Source organism: Pseudopodoces humilis, chromosome 7, assembly GCF_049639895.1.
Source record: "Pseudopodoces humilis isolate 2021_Gansu_Grassland_sample_001 chromosome 7, ASM4963989v1, whole genome shotgun sequence".
Taxonomy (NCBI): domain Eukaryota; kingdom Metazoa; phylum Chordata; class Aves; order Passeriformes; family Paridae; genus Pseudopodoces; species Pseudopodoces humilis.
The window spans coordinates 23,727,635-23,751,964 of NC_142206.1; the positions used below are offsets into that span (position 1 = coordinate 23,727,635).

The 24,330-nt window shown below is 38.1% G+C and overlaps 1 protein-coding gene across 1 annotated transcript; it reads left to right on the forward strand.

Annotated features, from left to right (window-relative positions):
- Positions 1-3,599: 3,599 nt before the first annotated feature.
- Positions 3,600-23,016, forward strand: SPI1 (Spi-1 proto-oncogene). Its single transcript, XM_005522433.3, has 5 exons — positions 3,600-3,942; positions 9,845-9,938; positions 17,313-17,500; positions 21,334-21,481; positions 22,170-23,016. Exons 1-5 carry the CDS (start codon positions 3,898-3,900, stop codon positions 22,484-22,486), a joined length of 792 nt encoding a protein of 263 aa, XP_005522490.1. The 5' UTR covers positions 3,600-3,897; the 3' UTR covers positions 22,487-23,016.
- Positions 23,017-24,330: the final 1,314 nt, after the last annotated feature.

Genomic DNA, 24,330 nt, shown 5'->3' on the forward strand with positions numbered 1-24,330 from the left:
TTGTTATTTGAAAATGCCCTAAAAGCTAAAAAAGTTTTCTCAAATACAGAAAATAATAAAATGTAGCTGACATGTAAACAGATCTTAAAGCCATATAAATTGCCAAAGAGAGACTTTCTTCTTTGCTGAATTCTGCTTTATGGAGAGTTTAAAAGTTACTAATCAAATGAAAAAATAAATGCTTTTCCTTTCTGTAACTGATTGCATATCATAATAGTTCTTAAAATATCCATGAAGTTTTTTTCTTCCTCCAAATGAAGATGGTTTTCTCCATTCTGATATGGATGCAGTCTAGTCTATGCTTGAAAATCTTTGCCAATATATTCAAGTTAGCTAAAACTGATGTTTTAATGACATTTCCCAGTAGCAAAAGTCTTTGTACAGATGCTGTTGCATAAAACTCAGGAACTCATGAAACTGAACTGTCAAAAGCACTTTTTTGCGAGTATGAACTGCATCAGCACTGGGAAGGGATAACTACATAGTGAGGAAAAATCTTTATTCAAATACAGTCATGCCAATAAACCTGTGGGTATCACATGGGAGTACCAGTGAGTGATACTGTCACAGCAGAAATGGGAGCACATATTTCAGGAGAGTCTGTGGTCAGACTGTTAAAGTTCCCAAGGTGCAAGTCCCAGTGAGAAAAAGAGGCAACAAATTCTTTTCAGCCAGAATTTGCAGCAGCCATTTTCTGCCTCCTATTCTCTCATATCAACATATACAACGAAGATATTTCAACTCATATCTTCAATTTGCTAGCAGTGCATGCAACAAGCAGGTATATAGAGAGGACTGTCCTTCAGACCCCACAGGATCCACATCAGGGACCCATGTCATCTCAATTGATAGTAGACATTAAAGGATGGTGTACAAGACCTACAAGCCATATTAGGTCTAGATAAAAACAAGTTTCATGCTAAAACATAGTACTGTGTAGAATATGGAACACACAGGGGAATCCCTTGCTTAAAGGTACTGTTTTTACCAGAAAACTCAGAAGCAGAATCTGTGTAAACACCTGTTTCTGATTAAAAGACTACAGAATTAGTGATGTTGTCTGTGGTTTTAGGAGGGGGGAAAATTACCTTCCAAGCACCAAACAAGGTTTGAGGTGACGAGACCTCTCTGTGATGTGGCTGCTAAATGAAACCCTTTTGCTTTGGTAGTTTGTGGTTAGAAATAGTTTAAAGAACAAATGGCTAGAGCTAAGGGAAGAAATGTTTCCAAAAACTGCGCACAGTGAGGTGATGCTTAGAGGGAAAAGATTCATATGAATATTGAATGTTATCAGAAATAACATTTCAAAAACTTAATCCTTCAACTCATCGTTTTTTTTTTTTCTAGTTCTCAACATTCCATCATGGAGAAGGATCCCCACCCTACTTCAAAAGCCTTTTTGAAGGTCAGAATGCATTCTGTGAGTGCCAGCTCACGTCACATACCTCTGGAAATCAGTTCTCTTATACACAACTGTTTTGTAATTTCATCTATTTTCTGCATGTAAGTCACCTTATAAGGCAACTGTGGGGATCTGGGGCAAAAGTATCACCTCTGGTAGGCCTTGCTTTAGGGGTGAGAAGATTCTGTGTTTAAAAACACAGGAAAAAGTACCAGTTATATGCAATTGTGACAAACTAGTCTGTGTTGAAGTTTAGCAGCTTCAACACATAGGAAATTTGTATTTCCTATACAAATATGATAAACAAGTGTTTTGTTTCAGTTTGAGCATTTCCATTTATTGAGATACCCTCTTTCCTGGGAAGATTATTCAATTGCTGGACTTCCTGCTGGTCTTGAAACCTTTTGGCATGTAATTTAGTTTTGATTCAGCATACAAAGAATCAATTTAATCCTTTATATTGATTGCCTTGGTGCACTTAGGATTACTGTATGTTTGGACCTGGTCAGTAATGTTGGCAATCTAGCATTCCCCGAGTGCAATAAGGCTGGTGCAAAATATCTGCCCTTATAAGGTAATTTCCTGTGCTAAAAGACTGTGCAGAAATATCCTCCAGCCTATGGAATATAGTTTCATTCCACTTTAATAGAAGCCTCTCTGTCTAAAACACATTTTTAATAGTTGCAGAAGCTGCTTAAGCTATCTTTCAGTGTGCAGTGAATCAGATAGCATATCTTCCTTGGTCTGAATAGCCTTGTTAACAGACACACAATTTCCACAATTGTTTTTATCACCTATTATTCAATTACCCACTGTAAGATTTGTGTGTTCACTCCCTTCTCCTCTGTTTGTACTGAATTTTATCATCAGGGCGGTACTTTGCTTCTCTCCTTTTCCCCCAGGTGGTTTGATCACTTCCAGGCTGGTATCCAGGGGGAGACTTGAGAACCATCTCAGAGACAGAAGTGGACTTTTAAGCAACTTGCTTATTCTCAGGCTGAAGTCAAGAGTTCATGGTACAAATTAAGGAAGAATTAAAATGCTTATGTATCAACTAATGCTGATGAAATTCAGTCTGAGGCTTCAAGAGTTAATATATCCCATCATGTTCTTGATGTTATCCCATTGCATTAATATGGTTTGCTCGTTGAGTTCCTGAGGGTGGGGAATGAGAGGAACTTGTGAGTGGCCTCTGGTTTTACCAGTGTACAAGGGAGGAAGTCTGGAGTGGCTGAAATTCCCCCTTGCACACAGATCCAGGTGAGTGGTGAGCAGGCTTCTTTCAAAAGCAGAACCTGTGGCACATGGGCATTGACTGAAGGGGAACAAACCAGACAGAGAAACTTCACTTTTCCAAGACATTAGTAACTAACTGCAAAGCAAGAAAGGTGAACCTGTTCACCTCTGCCACTGCCAGAACCTGAGTATGAAGGGCATTTGTTCAGCGCAGCCAAATGCAAGCAGAACAGTGGGATAAAGAGGGGGTAGAAAATCAAGTGAGCAGAGCTAACACAAAATGGACAAGGTATTTCTGCACCTGACTCTTTGAGCAAGAATCTATAAATCTTGTTCTCACTGTTAAAGGCACTCAGGACCAGAGGGAAGTCATCATGAGGGACATGTAATACTTTATCCTTTTCCCCACTCACTTTCTCCATGAAGGAATTATAAAGAGAAGAGTTCACAAGAAACAAATAAGAGGACAAAGTATCTTTCACTGAATTTACTCTTGTGCAAAGCCGATGACGAAAGTCTCCTGGGCGTAAATTCAGTGTTTTGTATAAACCTAAGGCTGTGTATTTGATATTTCATACTGTTTTTTTCCAACCTGCTAAGTATTGCCACGTAATTTCCACACAGAACTATTATTAACACAAGTCTGTGCCACTGCTGTGGCCTCACAGAAGTTACCAGGACCGTGTCTTTATGATATATCATTAAACCTGAGAGCAGCACCATCGTTATGGTTCATGTACAGTGGGAAGCACAGAGCCTTCCCCAGCAGGCTGCTCCCACCAGCTCGTTTGTTGGTAGCAGGCCCGGGCTCTGGGCTGCTGATTATACAGCAAAGCACCTGTCCATGGCTGGGGCAGACTTCCTGCTACAGCGCCACAGCTCCCTGAAATGAGATTTATGCAAACTGGCTAAAGTGTGATGTCACAGCGTGCTGATAGACCCAAGGGCTATCTGCCTTCTACAGACATTTGATAAAATCAGGAACTTCGCATACAACTCGGGAAGAAGTCCACCTCAGAACCTATTAGGGCAAACTATGAAAACTTGTTAGGGTTCTCCTACCCTGAGATCCACCACTGCTAAGGGACTTCACAGAGTCCAAGGATCTCACTTTTTTCTTTTTTTTTTTCTTTCATTTTTCTTTCTTTTTCCATTTCCCCCCACCTTTTTTTTTTTTTTTTAAATATGATTTTTTACAACTCAGTTATTCTGGATGTTTGAAAACTGAATTAAGAAAAATTCACTCAGAAGTTGGCTGAATGTTGCAAGCTTGCACAATGGAAGGATTTCCCCTTATTCCCCCTGTGAGTATATGGATTTATTTGTAATATTGATCATTGCGTTCAGTAGCAAAAGGCAAAGTAAGCCAGGTTTTGTTATTTGAGAATATCTCTGTTTTGGTCTTTATTTGTAATGCCAGGAAGTTTGGCTTAAGTCAATATATAAAACTAGTGACAACACTGCAATGAAAGGGAAATTAACATTTCCTCCCCAAACTTGTATCTGATTTTGATCTCCATTTGTTTCAACAGATTAAATGCGTGGTATTTTTGTACAGGACGTTTATAGCAAGTCAGTAAATCTCTTTTCTTCAGTGCCAACTACATGATATAAAAGCCGTGTTTTTTCAGATTGTAATTCTTAATCATCTGAAGTCTCTGACATAGTTTATGTATTTATCTGTCCACTAATCTGTGAGAGAAGAGTTGTTGAGTGTTGATTTATATATTGCAGATTTTAGGACTCTGCGTCTTTCAATGTTCTTTTCAATGATGGCATTTTAGTTTTTAACTTAATCTTTTCTTGAACGTAATTCTCTTAAATTCATTGACTAAGAAAAAGCAATTGGCAAATGGGGGAAAAAACCCTACGGTCCTTATTTGGGTCTTTCAGTGTTTTCTCCAAGATATAAATTTTTCTCTGTGCTTATGGGGCAGGTCTATCCTTTTCTTAACTCTGAATCATTGTTGCACTGTTGTAAGTTATTGTATGGTGAGTTCAAAAATTATTATTTATGTAGAAAATAATGTCACTAACCTGTTGTTCAGAAACGAGCCTCAATGGGAAATCTGTTAGCAGAATGGGTACAAGAGGCCTTACTCAGATTTCATAAAGTTTGTAGAAGCTGAAGAGGTGTCAGATAAGGTGGTTCACTTGGCTTTTTATGTGGTAGATGGTTTGCAGTAATTGCTATATATGTGCCAGAGAACAGAAAGAGACAGTGCAGATCCAAGGGTTTTTAACAAAAACTTCTATCAAATTTTGTGTTTGTCTTGTCTCATTTAATGAAGACTAATGACATTTCTTATCTTCCATCCAGAAAGATGGCCCTTTGAATTCCTGTCATGTTTGGAATTCATGATGTCTGGAAGTATTTATCTTTATTTTCTCAGTTTATCATCAGTGTCTCTGAAATCACCTACCTACCAAAAGGATGAGAAGACCCTAAAAATATTTTGTCTTTTTCTTAAATACACAGAATTTCCCAATGGGTCTGCTGTAAGTGCAACAGAATAGAAATCTGAATAGAATCCAAGAAAATAAAAGTGTGTATAGAGATTTCTCAGTATGTTTCTTGTTTGGCTTACAAAAAATAAAATTTAAAAGAAACACAAACCTTGTTCTTAGCTACCCCAGAAAACTGCACTTCCATTCAAAAAATCCAGTTGTTAATTTTCTGTCCATTCATTAACTCACAGACAGATTTTCTGTCTTTTTTTTTGTTGTCAGGTGTTGAATTCCAGGGCATATGTTGAATAAATAGAGTGAAAATCTAACACAGTTTGGCCCATCTTCTAATTTGTGTTGCAGTTAATATTTTATCTGAACTGTGTTCAGATGAGCAATACAACTGGCAGTGAAAACACAATTTCATCTTACTGAAGCACTCAACAGGGAAATTTGATTTCTATTTTTGTGATTAAACTTTCAAATTAAAAATTTTGTGGTTTGTACTTTCAAAACTGCTTTAAGTGCACTTTGAGTGCTGCCAGCTAGAGCCCTGCGTGTCTGTGTCTCCTGGGACTCTTTCAGCAGGGAGACACAAGCTTGTTTCTAGGCAGGGGTTACAGCAACACTTCCCTCCTCCACCCCTCCCCGTTCAGTTGAGGGTGGGTCAGTAACTGATTTCTCTTGCCTATAGTAGGCAATTCTTATCCTTCAGTTGGGAAACACTGTTTAAATGGTTTGGGAGTACTGCACCTTCCTCTGAAGATGAGGAATTTTGTGGGGAAAAATTCTGCAGACTGGGTCTGTATCTTCCAATGCATGACAGAATTCAGTTTTATTATAGGTGAAAAAAAAATTGTTAAGTCAAACACCTTTGCCTGAAGAGGGTTCCAGTTATATATGAATCCTTAAGTGGCCACCTGTAGAAATCACAGCTTTGAATGAAGTGTTTTTGCATGAGAACAAAAATGCCCCACAGAAGTATTCTGTTCCACGTAACTGCATTGCCAACATGGTCCAGTGAGGCTGGCCCAATGAGTAATCGTGCTAATATATTTACTCATCTTTTCTAAAATCGTTGTACTGTAATTTTTTTCCAAGGAAATATAGTTAATCTTGGCCTTAAAGTTTGTCTCAGCAGCACATCACTGGAAATTGTCTGAAGTATTTTTGAATCACATGCCAATGAATAGTGAATATCAAGACAACAAAACAATCAGCATTTAGTGATTTTACAATTTCCTGGAATCCTCTGACAAAGTCTTGGGGAGTAACAAGATTTTCAGACTGCTATTCAGTTGAGTCCAATGTGTCTCTCTTAACCAGTGCCAACTGAACTTTCCCTCACTGGTTATGTGGCTGTTCCCTTGAGTTTCAGGGAAAAGATGGAAGACTGAAGCCACTCTTCATTTATCAAAGCCTGTGACAGAAAGCATTGTTTGCTGACCTCTTACTTGAGGGTAGAATACTGTCTTAGATAGTGTACTGCACCTCATGGCATGCATGAAAGGAGGTACCAACTTATGACAACAGCTGAGGGATCCTAACAAAGCTTTCAGTCAGTCTTTTACATGGAAAAAACCGATAGAACAAATGGCCATTGATATCAGTTAAATATTAAACATAAGCTATTCTTTGCTTTTTGTCAGGAGTAACAAAACAGTTCAGTGTCATGGAAGTGCTGTCAGTAAGATGATGAAATGGGTGTGGGTGGGGAGGTTCCAGAGAAGGACAGGGTAAGTGGGGAAAGACTGGCACAAGAGGCAACAGCCCTATATGGTGAAACCTCTCCTCTCTAATTAGAGAAAATATTTCTAAAGAAACTTTTCTAAAAAACAACGCAAAACAACAAACTAGCCCCCCAAAAAACAGAAAGCAATTAAAAACAGGTTATTTGAAATAGCTTTTCTAATAAATAGAGGGAAATATCCCACCTTCCCACAGGATAATCAGAGGGAATACATGCTGGTTTATGTCCTTTAGCCACCATCTGACTAAGTTTATGATAACTAGACTTTTAAATATGTAATGTACATATTGCCATGTTAGTTACTGTGCCACTGGAGATCAGACACCAAGATAGAAAGCGGTGGCATTACAAGTCCTTTGTGGAGACAGACTGGTTCAGTTGTGTGACTTAACAAGGATATACACATACGTATTTTACCAAAAGGATCACTGGACAGGAAACAAATCCAAGGACCAAAATTCCAAGAATCCATAATAAAGAGGTTTTAAGCCCCAGACTTCCAAATCAGAGTTCATAGTACCCCAATGCCCTATGTAAAAATGTTTTTAGATGTTGAGCATCTGCAACTCATTCTGCAGTCAGCCAGCTCTGTAAATATTAAGGGAATCATTGTTTTAAGAGTCTATTTAACACACCTCCCTTTAGTTCTAGTCATTGATTATCCATCTGAACTGTAAAACTAGCTTTTGAATGGTAAAATACAGAGACTGACAGCTTCATTCTCAGCTGTCAGACTGAGACACTATTGCCTGTTAATGGGTATTGGTCTGAAGTGGAGGAGTTTGGATACTGAAAAAAGACAACAAAAGAAAAGCACAATTAGGAAAATCCAAATGTTCTTTTCCATGCCTACAATATGTATTGTTTATCTACTTTTGGACTGATGCTTGGCCTTCCTGCCAAGCTATACTTCTGTAATGATATGAGTGATAGATACCTTGTTGTATCAGGGGAAATTTTAGCAAATTAAGCCTAGATTGACAGGATACTGATTTCTTTCAAAATTAGTTTACTTTTGGCTAAATAGTTATCAGCGTTAAAAACGTCAATGCATTTAGGTATTAACTTCTTAATAATTTCTATCACTTTCTAGTATTTTAGTCGAGAAGAAACACATTTTTCTTTCAAACAATGTACAGTTCTATGACTTTTTTACCTCCGTTTTTCCCAACAAGTTTGATATGCATTTTCCATTTAGATGTTGGCATTTCCCCTTTCAAAGAGTATGAATGTTTACCTTTGAATTATAGTAATTTATATATTAATTATAAATTAAGTTTTTAATTTCTAATATAAACTATAATAATTTAAAATTCTGAATGTGAAGGCATAAGTTTATATATTTAACAGGAAGCATATATTTAGGGAAAGGAAATGAGGGAGTGAGATGAACTAATTTGCAACGAAAAGGAGAAACTCTATTCAGAACTTTATCCTAAATGAAACAAAACACAGTCTCATTACTTTTTCTAATCAGAGATCAGAATACACTAAAGGTCGAAGGAATTATTTATAAGTAAATATATATAACCACAGAGAGAGCACCAAGAAAATACAAAGAGAAATAGCAGAAACATTGAGAAAATGCATGCTGTACTGTCTTCTTTGAGCACCCCCCTGAAATCTGGAGAACAGGTTATACTTCCCATTGTATCTCTGTGTGAATAAAGGGCAATTCTATTGTAATCACACAGATTTGGAAAGGGAGACTGTACCTCCAGTACAGCTCTGGAGACCAGAGTCACTGGTATTCCTGCTGTGGCTGCAATTAAATGATGGCTTGCCTCTTCTCCTTAGTCTTTCCCTTAGATAACCTTTATTGTGGGTTATCATCTTCTCAAGATTTCCCCAAAGCAATTATCCACTACCACCAATTATATTTGGAGCTTGTAGCCAGGTGGATGGATTTTCTCCTGAGGCTTTAAATATTCCACAGATCTGACTCCCAGTTAGTGTGTGTGCTGACAGTCTTACCAGTGCATTTTAATCATACACTAATACAACACGTGGCTGCTACTAAGGATTTACCAAGTTCCAAAGTAGTTTCTGAAAATGTTTTGTTGGAGGTTTTTTTTGGTTTTTTTTTGGGGGGGATGTGTTCTAACATCTTAATCTTCAGAAAGGGACAATCTTTAAATCCCCAAATCCCAACAGAATGAACCAAAGAAGTTAGCCAAAAGAATTAAAGAAACCAGAAAAAAAAAAAGTCCTTTCCTTTTGCTAGCTGCTTATCTACCACCTCCATCTGGATTTTAGTGGCAGCTGCTACCTTAGGTTCCATTTTCTCAAGCAGTCTAGAGGAATAAGAAAAAGAGAAGCTCTCCTGTATTTCTGTCATGCTGTCACCATAGCATAAACTTTAAAAATGCAGATGATCCAAAAAATGTGACAGGCTCATGGAGAGAGAGAAAGGATTTGGGAAATACAGATAGGCATATGAAATATTAACACAAGAAATACACCCATCATATAAGTTATCATGTTATTTTAAGTATTTGTCCTTCTAAGCTAGTTATGATGGAGTCATTAAAAGAATTAAAATGTTTCTACAACACCTAGAAATACTAGAAATAATTTCCATTCAAAAAAAGGCAAGAAGGTGGTTGAGTTCTCCCTTGTTGTTGACAGTGCAAGAATTTGTTTGGATTGGAAGGAAACACTGTAACAAACTTAACTGGACTAAGGTTTTACAAAACCTCATGACAGACACTTTCTCTAGCTCTGAGGCTGGAGTGTGGGATACAAGGGATTTCTGTATTACAGCTGGACAAGTTTGGCCATGCAGGCTAGGTCTCTTTCTACTGGGATTACTCTTTCTTTTTTTCCCCAGAACCAGTGTTTGGTGTCACACATTTTATTTCAGCTGATTCAATAATAACTTGAATTCTCCCCTTTCTTTCCCTAAGCAATATAAAATGGGTTGGCATCAGCTTTTTACTAACTATATGAATAATTTGGAAAGGATTTGTGTAAACCTACTGTTCTAAAAATTCCTCTTCTTTTTACAGCCCTCTGAAGATATGGTACCCTATGAGTCAGACCTCTACCGACAGCCTCATGACTATTACCAGTATCTCAACAGTGATGGAGAGAGTCATGGTGGTAAGTCAAAAAATATCTCCTTGGAGCATAAAGTCTCATGGGCTATCACAGGAAATGGATTTAGGACATACAAGAAAATAACAAATTTATTGCTGTGGTCTATAATGTATAGAAACACATTTTCAAATCAGGAACAAAAAATATTTTATTAATAATATAATATTATTATATTATTTGTTGCAACCCATGAAATGCTACATGGCCTCTCTGAAAGAACATTTTAAAAAGTAGTCTGTGATGCAAGGAGTTTCCAGGAAAGTGGGATCACATGATCTCTATCCTTCATTATCTTTATTGTGGTTTTATTTTCCACTGCAGATCAAAAGCATTCAGCTTGCTTCTCAACTTTTTGAGAACCAGGATTTGCAACCCTGTATTCCTCTTCTTGTGTTCTCATGTCCAATTATCATTTCACTTAGGTCCTGGATAATCTATTTTTGCTTTTATTTTAATTAGGTTTCTTTGGTATTTAGCCTTTTTCAACTCCATACATTTTTCTCTTTCTTGTGATCTCTATTGCAGGTTGCCACATCTAACTTTATAGTTTTCACTCTTCCTTCAGTACACCCAAGTATTTCCTCTCTTTAAATCTATGTAAAACCTCCTTGTAGCTGTTTGTAAACATAACTCAATGTAAATTGCTGTATGATTATTTATTACTTCAATTTATGTATGTGATTTCAAAGCTTTGGTGTCTATATTTTAATGCTGTCTGGGCACTGGACTCTAAATCAATGCAGAGGCTAGAGAATTGCTCTGTGAATTTTGTCTCCCATGCAATACAATGGTCCAGCAACAGCACCCTGGAAATACCAGAGTCAATATTGACTCAGGAAGGAAAAGCACCGTTCTGCTGTATTACTGGTGGCAGTCCCTGCAGGGCCTGGAGTTTCCCTGAAAGACTCCCACTGATATAGCAACTAGATCCATTGCTGTTATAATTTAAGACATGAAATAATCATTGCACAGCACAGTTTTGTCTGTGGCAACAGAAGCTATCTTAAAGAGCAGTGAGTTACTGAGTAAGATCGCTCTGAGCATTTGGCTGAAGGAGATTCCTACCTAAATCTGTTCTCTACATTTCATTCAGGAAACACCAATGACATTATTAACACCTGAAGACAAAGAATTAATTCAGTTATCTCATGGCATCTATCAAGTCTCATTAATCAAACCCAGCAAATCCCACATGGAAATTCAGGGTTTTTACATTATACCTTGCACCTGTTTGCACACTCATAAAACAGGATAACGCTGATTATCTCAAAAGGCAATTGTGACAATTAAATAATAAATATAAAAGATGCCATGTAGGAGAAAGCACTGGGAAATAACTTTTCTGTCATTAAGTCTAGGCTACCTCAAGCAAAAACGTCTCTTTCATCATTTTATCACCCCATCTGGTTTACTGCCCATTTTTCTATTGAAAGGCTGTTCCTAAGCTACATTTCTTAGATCACTAACATGACTTTACTCATCATAATGAACACAACAAAAACTGGATAGTGACTTATATGGGTTATAGCCTAAGCAGTACCTAAACATGCACTTTAAACAGAAATTTATCTGTTCCTAAAGCTGTGCTACACTTGTCCTAAAGACCCCAAAAACATATTTTTAACTCCTACAGTGCTCATGGAAGAGGCAACCTAAGCCCAGCTTGCACATTTCAATCAAATTTTTATTTATGAAAGCATCAGTAATGTAGTTGGTTGTGTATAAATATCTGTGCCCTGTGCTGTCCAGAATTGCTCACAGTCCAAAAGAGCAATGAACAACCAAGAAATACACATGGAGACCAAAACCCACAAATTATTGTAGTTTCCTTCTACCCAATAAACTCTGAAAAACTCAACTTTGATTTTCATTTTGTTTACATGACAGAAGTATAGAGTCTTGAGAAGAGCCATGCAGAGGATCAGGAAAAGGATGCCACAAAGTACATTTAGAAATAAGTACTAAATGTTCAGAACAAAGTGGATAAAGGCACAATGATTGAAAATTGAGGGGGAAAGGAATAAAAAGGTGCTGCAGTGACAGCAGTGAAAGAGAGAAGAAGTTGATTAGATAGCAGGATAAAAAGAAGAAATAAGAACAGAATTGTGAGGGAGAAATTCAGCTTGGGGTACACCGACAATACATAAAAATAATTATGCAGGTCTATGCAGTACCACTATGCACCTCCATACTACCAGTTAATGAAAAGAGATGCCACCAGACAGAATAATACTTCTGATTTTGCTGACAAGGGACTGTGAAAGAAATAGGAAAATTTCCTGGGGTGTCAGACTACCTCTCTCTCAATGCTAGAAAATTAATTTTGTGAAAGGGAGATGGCAATGTCTTAATCTATAGATTTGTGCTACATGCATTACCATCATTTTCCTCCAGTATAATACTGAAGGAAACCATTGCTCCATATTTACACAAATAGGTAGTAAAGTCCACAAAAAAATCTGTAGATCTGTGCCACTAGTGCGTAAAATGTAGGAAATAATTTCCAATAAGTGAACACTGAAATTAACAACACATCATTAATTATCAATTAACAATCAACAATTATCAATTAACAATCACAACATGATATGTTCATCCCCACAAGAATTGTGTGCAATTATTTTACACAATACACAATGCATTGTACTGAAGTGCAACTATGTTTTAAATACTGTAATAAACACAGAGACACAGCCATGCAGGACAGAAGCTCCTTTGAGTGATCATGTATTAGTCCATCACCCTACCCTGAGCTTGTAAGTCTGCAAGTGTAACACAGCATATTTTGTAACACCAATGCAATCTTTGTAATTACAAAATTCCACTGCAGCTTTGTCTCTATGTTATTAGCAAACATTATAGGTTTAGTAAAAAACACTTTTTGTATGAAGCTGAGTGCTGACCTTTGTTCACTTCTTTGCTAGCCTCATGGAACTTACTAGATTTCATGATCTGGGATTTTATTTTTGTCCCATATCCTGGACATTTTGGTCCCACATCCTAACATGGCCATTTAGGAATCTCAGCTTTGATTTTATTAGCCCACATAGAAGTAGAGGAAAGTCCAAACATGTGAACCTTAGTCTTAAATACTATATGAAAAAGAGAAAGAATTCCAAACTTCATTAAAAAATCCCCTCCCTTCACAGATGTTCTTGTGATTTGATGGGGCCTGACCCACAGGCCTTTGAACATTTGGCGTAATTAAAGTCACAAAGTTTGTAAAGCAAGAGCTAATGAAATTCTAACATTGTTTTAGGTAAGACTCTACCCAGGACCACAGCATTCTTCTCAAGAGTGATTCTGTAGTGCCTGTCACTGAGTTTCCAGGGTCCTCCAATACTTTTCCCATTTCCTCTATGGGTTTTTTCCTTGGCTCGTTCTTTCAGATGTGCAAAACACAGCGGGAACTTGCAAGCTATGCAGTGTGTGGCTGTGAAAGAAACCCTGCTGTAGTTCACCATGTGTTGGAAAATCAGCCCAGCCCAGAGCAGAACCAGGCAGAGACATTGGGCCAGAGCTCCCATGGCAGCAGCTGTCTCCTCTGCCTGGGCAGAGCGCTGTGCTGACAGAGCTGTCGTGTTTCCGCTTCGACAGCTGGCTCATGAATTTCTGCACAGTTTTGCACTGCACAGTGCAGATTTAGCCCATTGCTCCACATTTATTATAAATACCTTCCTTGAGCCTGATTCATATTCTGAATGCTGGTTCTACCATTATTTGTCTATTGAAAAGGGAGCAAAGCAATTTACAGTGATGAGAAGGTGCAAGAAAAAGCTCGGTCAGGTTTTCTCATTTGTGGAGTGAGAATCTACCTCCATGGTGAATATTAAGACAATACCTTTAGGTCAGCTATTGCTTCCCAACAGGCTAACATCTTCTCTGTCATGGGAGGGAGTTCAGAATTCATGATTGTCCTTCATCTAACCTTTCACTACATACAAGACCAAAACAAACATGATCTCCATGTCTCTGTAAGAGAGAATTTTTTTCACATCCTCTTTCACTTCACATGAAGTTTCTCATAATGACTCCATTGTGTAGGTATAGCTTGGCTTTTGATGACATTTTCCTTTGCCTAAAGAACAGGCACTTTCCATTTCTAGAATTTTTATCTCCCATCTTTTTTCTTCCTTCCATCTTCATGTTTTAGGGAAAAGAACAAAATTGCTATGTGTAACTGACATAACACTAACAAAAAACATAGAATTAAAGAGTTTCTGGTAACTCAAAAACCTGCAGACACAGATATTTAAATTTTTCTCTTTTTATTTTCATGTGCATTAACTTAACCAGGATATTTTACTGCAGAAGGGCTTGTGGAGACAGATTTGTAATTTCTCTTCTAATGCTACTACCACCAATATTGTTTTTCCTAAGAATTACTGGTAAATTATAGATATTTTAGAAAGAATGAGGACTTTGTTCCCTATCACAACCTGCATATTTGGACACAAGTTTGTGTTGAAGTAATTTCTGACATAGATTTTTTTTCTGTAGTATAATACTATTATGTCATTACTTTAAATCCTATATGCTGGGCTAATAGTATTATTTTATTACTTTATTTTTACAGCAGAATCTAATTCCATCAAAAATTAATTTAGTAATTAATATGATAATTACTAATTAGTTATTAGCATGGATATGCATAAATTGTGTTCCATAGGTTAACTAATCTGCCAAGGGAAAAGTTAAAGCAATTCTGGAGCAACAGCAACCTTGTCACAGGCTCCAAAAAACTAAGAGGTATCTTAAAGTATAAAAACATTACTGCTGATAAAAAGTATTTTAAAATAATCAAAAGTACACCACCTACAGGGTGCAAGATACTCATGGCTAGGCATGGTGGAAATGTTCTTTGTTCTCTCTTGGCTACCATATTTTCTGCTAGTAAGACATTCCACAGCTGAAGACCTGCCAAGAGAGCCTCAGAGACTTTTTCCTGGCTTTGTCAATCTTCCAATTATGCATTGGAGGATAAATGAGAATTCATTTGCTGTTGTAGATTATCAAAGACGAGGGATCCTTGGGAATATGCATTGCCCTCTGACAGAGCACTTTCCACCCTGCAAGCAGAGCCAGATCACACTAAGGAACAGGAGTTTAGATTATTCCTGCAATGTGTTCTCAACAACTCAATAGGCAGGGCTGCCCATGGTGTATGGGACCTCAGTGGTTGGCTCTTCTTAGAGAAATCTGCAGTAATTTAACCCAGAGAAAACATGAGTTGGTGTGGATCGGTCTTCCACCTAAATGGAAAGGTTTTACACTGAAAGTGCTCAAAGCTTCCTGCCAAGGACACAGCCTTAGGTAAATTATGGATTTCAACTCACACACTCTGCTGTCTCCAGGGTTGAAGTAGATATGGATGTAAAAACACCTGGGTCCCTTACACCCATAAACCCCACATTTTTACCCTAGAAACTGAAATTCTTCTCTTGAACTGCAACACAAAGAACTGCTACTGTGTATTGTAATTATCTTAGGGCTATAAATCCATACATAGGCCATAGAACATTCCATACAACAAAGCAAAGAAATGACAAAATAATGCAGCAGCTCCCTGGATGCTTTTATAAGCACTTTTCCACCCCTTTCACATGCAGTGACAATGTTTATTCATTAATCAGAAAAGCAGAAAGGACAATAAAGTAAGTGCTGGTGTCATGAAGGGTCTGACAGAGCCTCCAAATAAATCTCTACAAGCCTGAGCACACAGACAGCTGAAAGAGCTTACAGCTTCCCAGGTACAACTATGCTTGGTATATCACTGAGTTCACTCTAAAGGAAGCCACATTCAAAGTCACTCCCCTGGATTTCAAATCCTCAGTGTGATTACACTTAATTGTTTGAAACATAAATGGGGGAGGATGAGGAGATAGGAGATGAGAAAAAGAATTAACTTGATGTTTAAGAAAAATATTCATAACACATTAGTATCCAGATAATGTCATGCATAATAATATATACTGCAGAACAAGACAATTGTTCCTTTATAAATTTAACTACATTTAGGGGAGCATGTTCAGTTCTGTCCATTGTGTTATTGGAAGGATGTCAACAGGTGACAGGTGACAGAGAGCTTGGAGAAGTATACAAGTGTGAATAGGGGAGTGAATATACTGATTTATACTGAAAGACTGAGAGCTGAAGCTAGCTTAAGTCATAATTAGTGATATAATTAGTGATAATTAGAATTAGATTGTAAGAGTACATGACAACAACCTAAAACATGTGAAGGGCAGGATAAATTATTTTTAATAATTTAATAAGGGAAGAGAACATGGAAAAATAAGATATAAATTAGAACGGTTACATATAATATCATAAAGAAATTTCAGCCATGCATAAAATGATGCACAAAAAGGTGAACCCTGGAAGATTAGTTCCAAGCTCAGAGCAGAGGACAGAGTGTTGACACTGATTATAAAAAGAGGTTGCACATAAATATGTGCAAAATTATGTATGCAGCTATTGTATATAGAACCAGAACTAGCAAAACTTCACATTTCTCATAGAAAATTTTAAATTTTGAGCAGCAAATATGACATTCTAAAAACTTGAAGGCTTATGTTGAACTAAAAAAGCCAGAAATCTAAAACTGAGAATGATATGGAATTTGATTTCAAAGATAAATAATCAGGAAACATGATAGTGGTTATTTAAGTATTTATTGTATTTTTGAAAAAAAATCCAAATTATCACAGAAATTTCAAATGTACTAAAGTAATAAAAAAGGTAGAGAAAGAGTCTGCATTAGAATTTAGCCCTTCTGTATACCAGATTTCCACATATGTTTATCCTTTTATTCTCTAGTATTGGTACTTAAAAATGTGTGACATAGCAACACAGCAGGAAATATCTAGTAAAGTGTGTTTTCTGCAGCATTCCTGAAATTTTGATAGCACAGTAAAATAAAGACTAAAGATAGCTGCAGAATAATCTTTACATTTTTTCCACCTCCTCATTTCCATGCCATGAGGAAGAGTGTAATAAGAGTATGACAGTATGTAAATCAGTCGTATTTGTTGTCAAGAATGACAATGTTTTGAAACTTGTTAATGGTCTCTTCTTGAGAAAGGTGCCAGCATTAACATCTCCTAAATCTTGTGTTCAATTATCATTGAAATCCATCTCACTATCTGAGAGTATTGTCCTACTTAAAGTGGCCTAAGTATTACTTCCCAGTCACAGGAATTTATGAGATTAGGAAAAGAAACTTTACAGATACAGATTGCCAGCAAAGACAGGTCAACAGGAGTGGTTTCGAAAGGGCAGAAAGGGCAGTGACTGGAGTAAGAATCAATTAAAGCCAGGTAAATGCCATGGCTTTTATTCTTGCAATGACAGACAATCTATTTTTACTTTCTTTAGATCATTATTGGGAATATCATCCACACCACATGCACAGTGAATTTGAGACCTTTGGAGACAACCATTTCACAGAACTGCAGAGTGTGCAGCCTCCCCAGCTGCAGCAGCTCTATAGGCACATGGAGATCGAGCAAATGCATGTCTTGGATTCTGCAATCCCAACCACACACATTGGACTCAACCATCAGGTATGGTTACCAACCCCTGCTCAGAATTTCAGATGGTAATTAATGGTAAAGAAAATAATACATTAGGGAATGCATACTATTAAGTGAAAGAGATTGCTGAAATGAGTTACTCAGGTTCTTTAGGGAGTGTAAAGCTCTTCATTCTCAGGAAAAATGTATTTTAAACATTCTTTTTACCTGGATAATGCTCCCCACACTGTCTAAAAAGAGAACTGCATTTTGTGGAGGTGTTTGGAATTTCAAATTTTTGTTTCGTTTGGAATGAGAATCAACTGGTTTACAATTCTGCAGATGAACTGGATCTGAGAAGCTTTGTATCATCATAGCAAGAGTATCCATGACTATTAAGAAGTAATTCTGAGCTTTGAAGTAGGAGTAAAGTTTTAAATATTTCCAAAGAACCCTGACAGTTTTACATGACATGTATGAGAAATGCTAACAAAGACAAGTCACTGGGAATTCTACCACAGGCTGAGGACACCCTACTTGTGCTTCTATCTGGGAGTAAATAAGTCACAAGACAAAGCACACTGTCTTGTCTTTGCTCAGATTTTACATCAAGCCAAGCATTTCCCTGTGAAAAAGAAAAAGATACTCCACTATGCAATGGTCACCAAAGCAGCAGCGAATTCTCATTGAAGCTGAAAATATAAGGTGTTCCATCATACTGCAAAGATATTAAGCACAGGAGGTGTGGAAACCACTCTTGATCCTACAGTGCCCAAGGTCATTACTGGGAGCAGTAAGAAAGCTGGGAGATCTTGTGCTAAAGAGTTTCCCAGTGTACATGAAACGTCCTAAACAGAAGACAGAGTAGAACTGAAGTTGGAGAAAAGAGCTTTTGCAGATTACAGTGCTGCATATAACAGTACCCTTGCAGAAACTTCGTGAGAAAAACCGCATGCATGGGCTTATCAGTTTGGGTTTCTCTGCTGAAAGCAAACTGAAATTGTATGCTAATACTGTATTAATCAAAAAGAAAGAAGAGAAAAAGTAGAATGAGTAAGTTAACACTGACAACAGGAAACTGCAAGCCATCAAAAAATCAGGAATAGAATGTAAGATGTAGATACAAACAAAGAATTAGGAACAGAAAGTTACAAATATAAAACATGCATCATGGAACAGCAGTCTGTGGGAAGCTTCAAGTTGTTTCAGTTGCTCATTGCAACTGCTAATAACTAATGACCAACCATTACCTATGGCCAAGGGCAAAGGATGAAAATGAGCCCCTTTAGGGATGTCTTTGGAACCACAACAAAAAAACAAGAAAGGGAACTTCTGCTTATCCCCATTCATTCTAGTCAGCTATGGTCTTTCATTTCAGGATGAAAGGCAGGGAATTAATCTTGTTACAACTTTTGATAAAGAGCACTGTGATCTCCCTGCCCCACATCCTACTAAGACGCAGATGTTAGTTTGTAGAATTCACCACTAACCTCCTTTTCCTTACCAGCAGAGGATCTTTGGCTTTTTACTTTACTTTTATTCCTAGAATAGCTCATGCAAATAGTACTTGGCATGCTCTGAAGTTCAGCTTCTGGTGTGTCACAGTCCCAGGCAAAGCAACTGTGATAGATAGAAGCAGGAAGCAAGTTCTAATCCTCCTGTAAATTTGCTAGTTTTTAACTAGCATGCTTTTCCTGCAATATCAGAGTTACTTTTTACAATAAAGGAAGAACATGCAAATATTAAAGATATTTCTTTAATTTTCTGTTTATATCATATTACTTTGTGAAATCAGATTTGAAGTTTAACCTGTTCATGAACAAGATTTGTTTGAAAAGTTTTGTTAGCCTGCCAAGAGGGGCCTCAGAAATAATAAAATAAGAAAAAAAATATTCATTCTAAAGGGAGAATGAAAGAGAAGGTTGGAAAGCTGTGAGAAGAACTTTAGAAAGCGAAAAATCACACAGGAGTGCAACAGACTCGGAGAAAACTTCAGAATATGGAAAGCAGCTGGTAGTTCCTTAAGTTTCCTCTCTCCAAAACTATGTTAGTAACCTGGTTCTTGACAGCACACGGGTCAGTCCTCTGTGACTCTGCCCCAAAACTGTGTGACACTGTATTTGCCTTGCTGAGTTTCAGATGCAGAGGAAGTGGGGACAAGGAAAGTGAGGACAGCGTGGGGAAAGCTTGCTCAACTCCCCAGGCTGGCCTCTGCAACTACCGTGGCTTGAGAGACACCATGTCCCCTCCTACTGTCCCACTTCAGCCCCACAGAAGCGGTTCCTTACACCCATACCACCTCCCAAAACACTCCAGGATTCCACAACCTTTTTCTCCATTCCCACATCTCCATTCCCATGTCCCATGACACCAGTCTCCGTTCCCCTCCCCTGTAGGACGCTGTCCCATCTTCTCATTCCCCTTCCCCCTCGGCACAGCCTCTCCCTCCCTTCCTACCCCTGAGGCTGCAGCTTTCTTAACTGTAAAAAGCTGGAGGTGGCTGTGGTGAGGGCTGAAGTTTCGCTCCTGAGGATCTGGCAGGAAGCTTACACTCACTCTTGCCCAATCCTGCCCTTCCTGCCAGATCGGCTGCAGCCAATCTGCCAGCTCAGTAACTGCCAGCTGCTGTGCCCCCAAACAGCCTCGGCACACGCCTTATTGGGACATTTTGAGTGGTGCAAAATTCATCCGAAAGGAGCCCAACACAGGGCCAGTGGTGTGACTCATGAACGCCCACTGCCCAGTTCAGTGTCTGAGGTCCCCTTGGGAGGGCACCAGGCTCAAAACATCCTTTCCTGGTGAAGGAGGAGAGCAGTACAAAAGGAGCTCACTTTCAAGGACTATCATCTGTCCCATTTCATGAAAGCCACATGAAATATGCTGCTGGATTTGGGGGATGTTGGTTGGGTGTTTTAATGTAGGGATTGGGTTCTTATTCTCTGCCCCTCAGACTGACCTGTTTCACATTATTAAATAAGAAGATGCAATAATTCGTGACAACTGCCCATGTTCCCTAGGAAACCAGACCACAGCTGAGAATTTACAGAGCTGAGGTATATTCCACACTGCTTCTGACAACACCTCTATATAAGGAGAAGAGAATTGAACACAAAAACTGGCTCGATGGCTTTGCAGATGAGAAATTCCCCCCTAAAGGGGAATTTTCAGTTAGCCATTTGGGAAAAGAGAATACAGGCTGATATGCTATATCCTTTATCTTAGTGTTAAGGCTACTCCTCTCCTCCAGGGGGAAGTTTAAGAGGGAGCGCTGACGGACTGGTATAATCCCATCTCCAAATTTTGTTGCAGCCCGATAGGGTTTCAGTGCCATCAGGAGGTACTATGCTGGAGAAAGGAAGAGGACAACAGAGCCAAAGCCAGCCATGATAGGGCAGAACTGTTCATCTCTTTTGAATTTAGCTCCAGATGGTCTGTGTTAGGAAAAAGTTGTTCTGAAAAGCAATTTAACTCTGGGGATCGACAACCAGGATCAGAAGTTCATTAGGAAGAAAGCAGGCTTTATGGAGATACGGAGGAAGAGGGGCAGTGTTACTTGTATAGCATATAAGATATGAGAAAGTTAATTCACAATGTTATTAATTTATTCATTCTTCTCTCTTGTAAAGGTGTATCATTGTACATGTGTGAATGTTGTCTGTTATCTGAAAGTGGTTTTTAATAGGATGGCATTTATTATAAATGTCAGCAACTAAGTCACTCAGTACTACACTAAACATTTTCACTTACCTCTTACTTTCTCCCCCCTTTTCTCTGTGCCTCTCTTTATTACCTTTTTTTAATTACCTCTCTTTATTTCCCTTTTTAATCTTGATGCCCTACTCTGTATCACTGCCTTCTGCCTCTACTACTCTGTTCTCCAAAAGGTGTCCTATTTGCCCCGGATGTACTTCTCTCCACCTCAGCCCAGCTCTGACGAGGAGGACATAGAGAGGCAGAGCCCCCCCTTGGAGGTATCAGATGGAGAGAATGATGGTGTGGACCCTGGGCCTGGAATTATGCATGGAGAAACAGGTCAGTGGAAACAGAAGGATTTTGTCAAGCTATGAACTGAGCAGGTGTTATATTACAATGACTATAATGAATACAACTGTAGAACTGCTCTGCCAGTATTTTATGCCACTGCCAAAGCTTTTATTTCCTTGACTCCTTGCACTCTCCCGTCCTCTTAATCTTTCACAACCTAACTACCTCAAACATAATTTTTTAATGTACTCCCCTGCCTCCTTTGGCTTTGTCTATTCATTCTTCCTGAATGGAAATGGCTTTTGCCATTTCTACTACAATTTCTATTAGCAGCCAGGAAAACCAAGACAAGAAGGTCAAGGAAGAACCAATTAAAAAAATAAATAAAATTTAGCTCTCTTTTCTCAGTACCTGAGAGTTACCTTCTGTATAACCTGCCAAAATTAGGTTTAGGTTAGTTTTGAATTAGCAATGTTTTTCAATTAGCTTCAAATCAGCAAAAAAAAATTCAGAAGTTTAGCCTTTGGAGTTACTTATTCTTGCTTTTTCTTCTTGGTTCATCAACCCATATTTTGTCCTCACAGTGTTACACTGTCTACTGCTACAAATGCTGCAAACTGAAGAAGTTATGCCTCTCCCAAGCTAGCTGAAATACTTAGATACTTTCTGCTGTTTCACTAGGAACTACACTCAAATAGTAATGCTGCATTGGTTTTCTTCTTTGACTCTCACACAGGCAGCAAGAAAAAGATACGTCTGTATCAGTTTCTTCTGGACCTTCTTCGCAGTGGGGACATGAAGGACAGCATTTGGTGGGTGGACAAGGAGAAAGGTACTTTCCAGTTCTCCTCCAAACACAAAGAAGCATTGGCACATCGCTGGGGCATCCAGAAAGGCAACCGCAAGAAAATGACCTACCAGAAGATGGCACGGGCTTTGAGAAACTATGGCAAGACAGGGGAGGTCAAGAAAGTTAAGAAGAAGCTGACCTACCAGTTTAGTGGAGAGGTGATGGGAAGGGGGGCCACTGATAGGAAGCATTATCCTCACTGAGGTCACATGAGGCCATGGGACCCTGAGCAAGAAAAATATTGAGAGCTCCTGGCTGGATACCAGCAGAGGAGATGGACGCATCTTTCTCTTTGCTTCCTGTGCCCCCTTCTCTGCCTTTAAACAGCCTTTATCGTCAGATGTTTCTGGTACGACTTCCCTTCTTCAGCATCTGAGAATCCTAATCATGACAGAATTCTTTGCTTCCATCCTCCAAGTTGGACAGAGTTGGGAAATTTAAACAATGTACAAATATATTGTTATCAGGGAAGATTTTTGGGTTTTTGGTTTTTTTGGGTTTTTTTTGATTGTATTGTAACTAAAGAATACAGCCAATGAAGTTTTGCCTCCAGAGGTGGTGCTGTGTCACTCAGAGTGACACCGCGTTAGCTTCCAGCTTTTAAACTAGCATTAATACAGGCTCTGCCGCAGCTCTCAGAGCTAGAGAGAAGTTTGCAGATCTTGGAATGATAGCCGTTCTTTTAAATAGTAATAACATGTACATATTTAATAAAATTAGTTATAATGAAGTTTTGATGTTTGCATAATAAATGATTACTTCACAAACAAATGTCACGCATTCAGTTATGCAGATACAGCTCCTGTGCGGGGTCTGAACAAAAGGTGCAAGGGCTTGTAGGGCCTTATCCAACTGTGGCTACTTTTTTATTTACCTGGAGACATCATCAGCGGTGTCAAACTCAGTAACAAAAGTAAGAGGTGAAACACATTGCTGTGAAAGAGACTGCAGTACTGAAGGAAATTTAAAAATACATACATGTATATATTTCTCACTGTTTTTTCCTGTGCAAAAACCCTGCCAGTTGAACATTTTCTGGTCATGTATACCAAGAATTGCATTTGTACTCCCGTCCCTTTTAGAACAATTAACCATGTTCTTCTGTGGTTTTGCTTATTTTCCTGCTCCTGTTCTTTTGTCTTGCTTTCCCCCACAGTGATACCTTGATTCTAGCTTATGAATCTTTCTTGGAAATAAGTTGTGTTTAATCATATCTTTACAGAATTTCAGTACAACAGTCTCAACATTTTAATTGTGGATTTTAATCCCTACTGTAAAACAATTAATAGTAACTAATAACAACTGCACTGTATAGATAACACTCAAAATGCAAAATAAATGATAATTCAATACCTGAGACACCATGGTAAATTTACCCAGTACATCTAAACACAGAAAATAAATCCAAATTCAAGCAACAGTAAGAAAATTAGCATTTTAACTTTTAACATTATTTAACATATCTCGATAGTTTCAATCACTCAAAAATCAGGAAATATCATCATGACTTTCCCAAAATAGATGAGGTGAAATGAGGCATATGGAGAATGAAGAGAAGGGGGTGGGGGGTTTTTAACAATATTAAAATGCAGTACAACCTGCCAAATATCACTAAATGACTTGAAATTTTTCAGAGGTTGCTCCTCACTGAAACCAGAAATAGTTGAAAGTGATGGGCTTCTTACAGACCCGAGTTCTCAAAATTAAATCTAAACACAGTCAGTGTTATCTGCACTAGCAATCTCACACTGTGGAAGAGAAAAATCTGGTGACATCATGGCCTGCAGTGCCTCTTTGGAGCCGAACAAGTAAGAAGCTCCTGGTTAAAAAACATCACAAAGTACTACTTCCCAATTCTTATTCCCAGTTCATGAACATGATAAATACATCAGTCAGTGCCAAAAATTAACAGAGAGTTATCTTTCATGCTTCTAAAAATTTTGTAATCCAACTTTTAGTTACTGTGCTTTGAGGATCATGTCAAATATTTTTCATTCACTTAGGATGAGGATAAGTCAAAATAAGAAGACATTTTGTTTCTAAAATT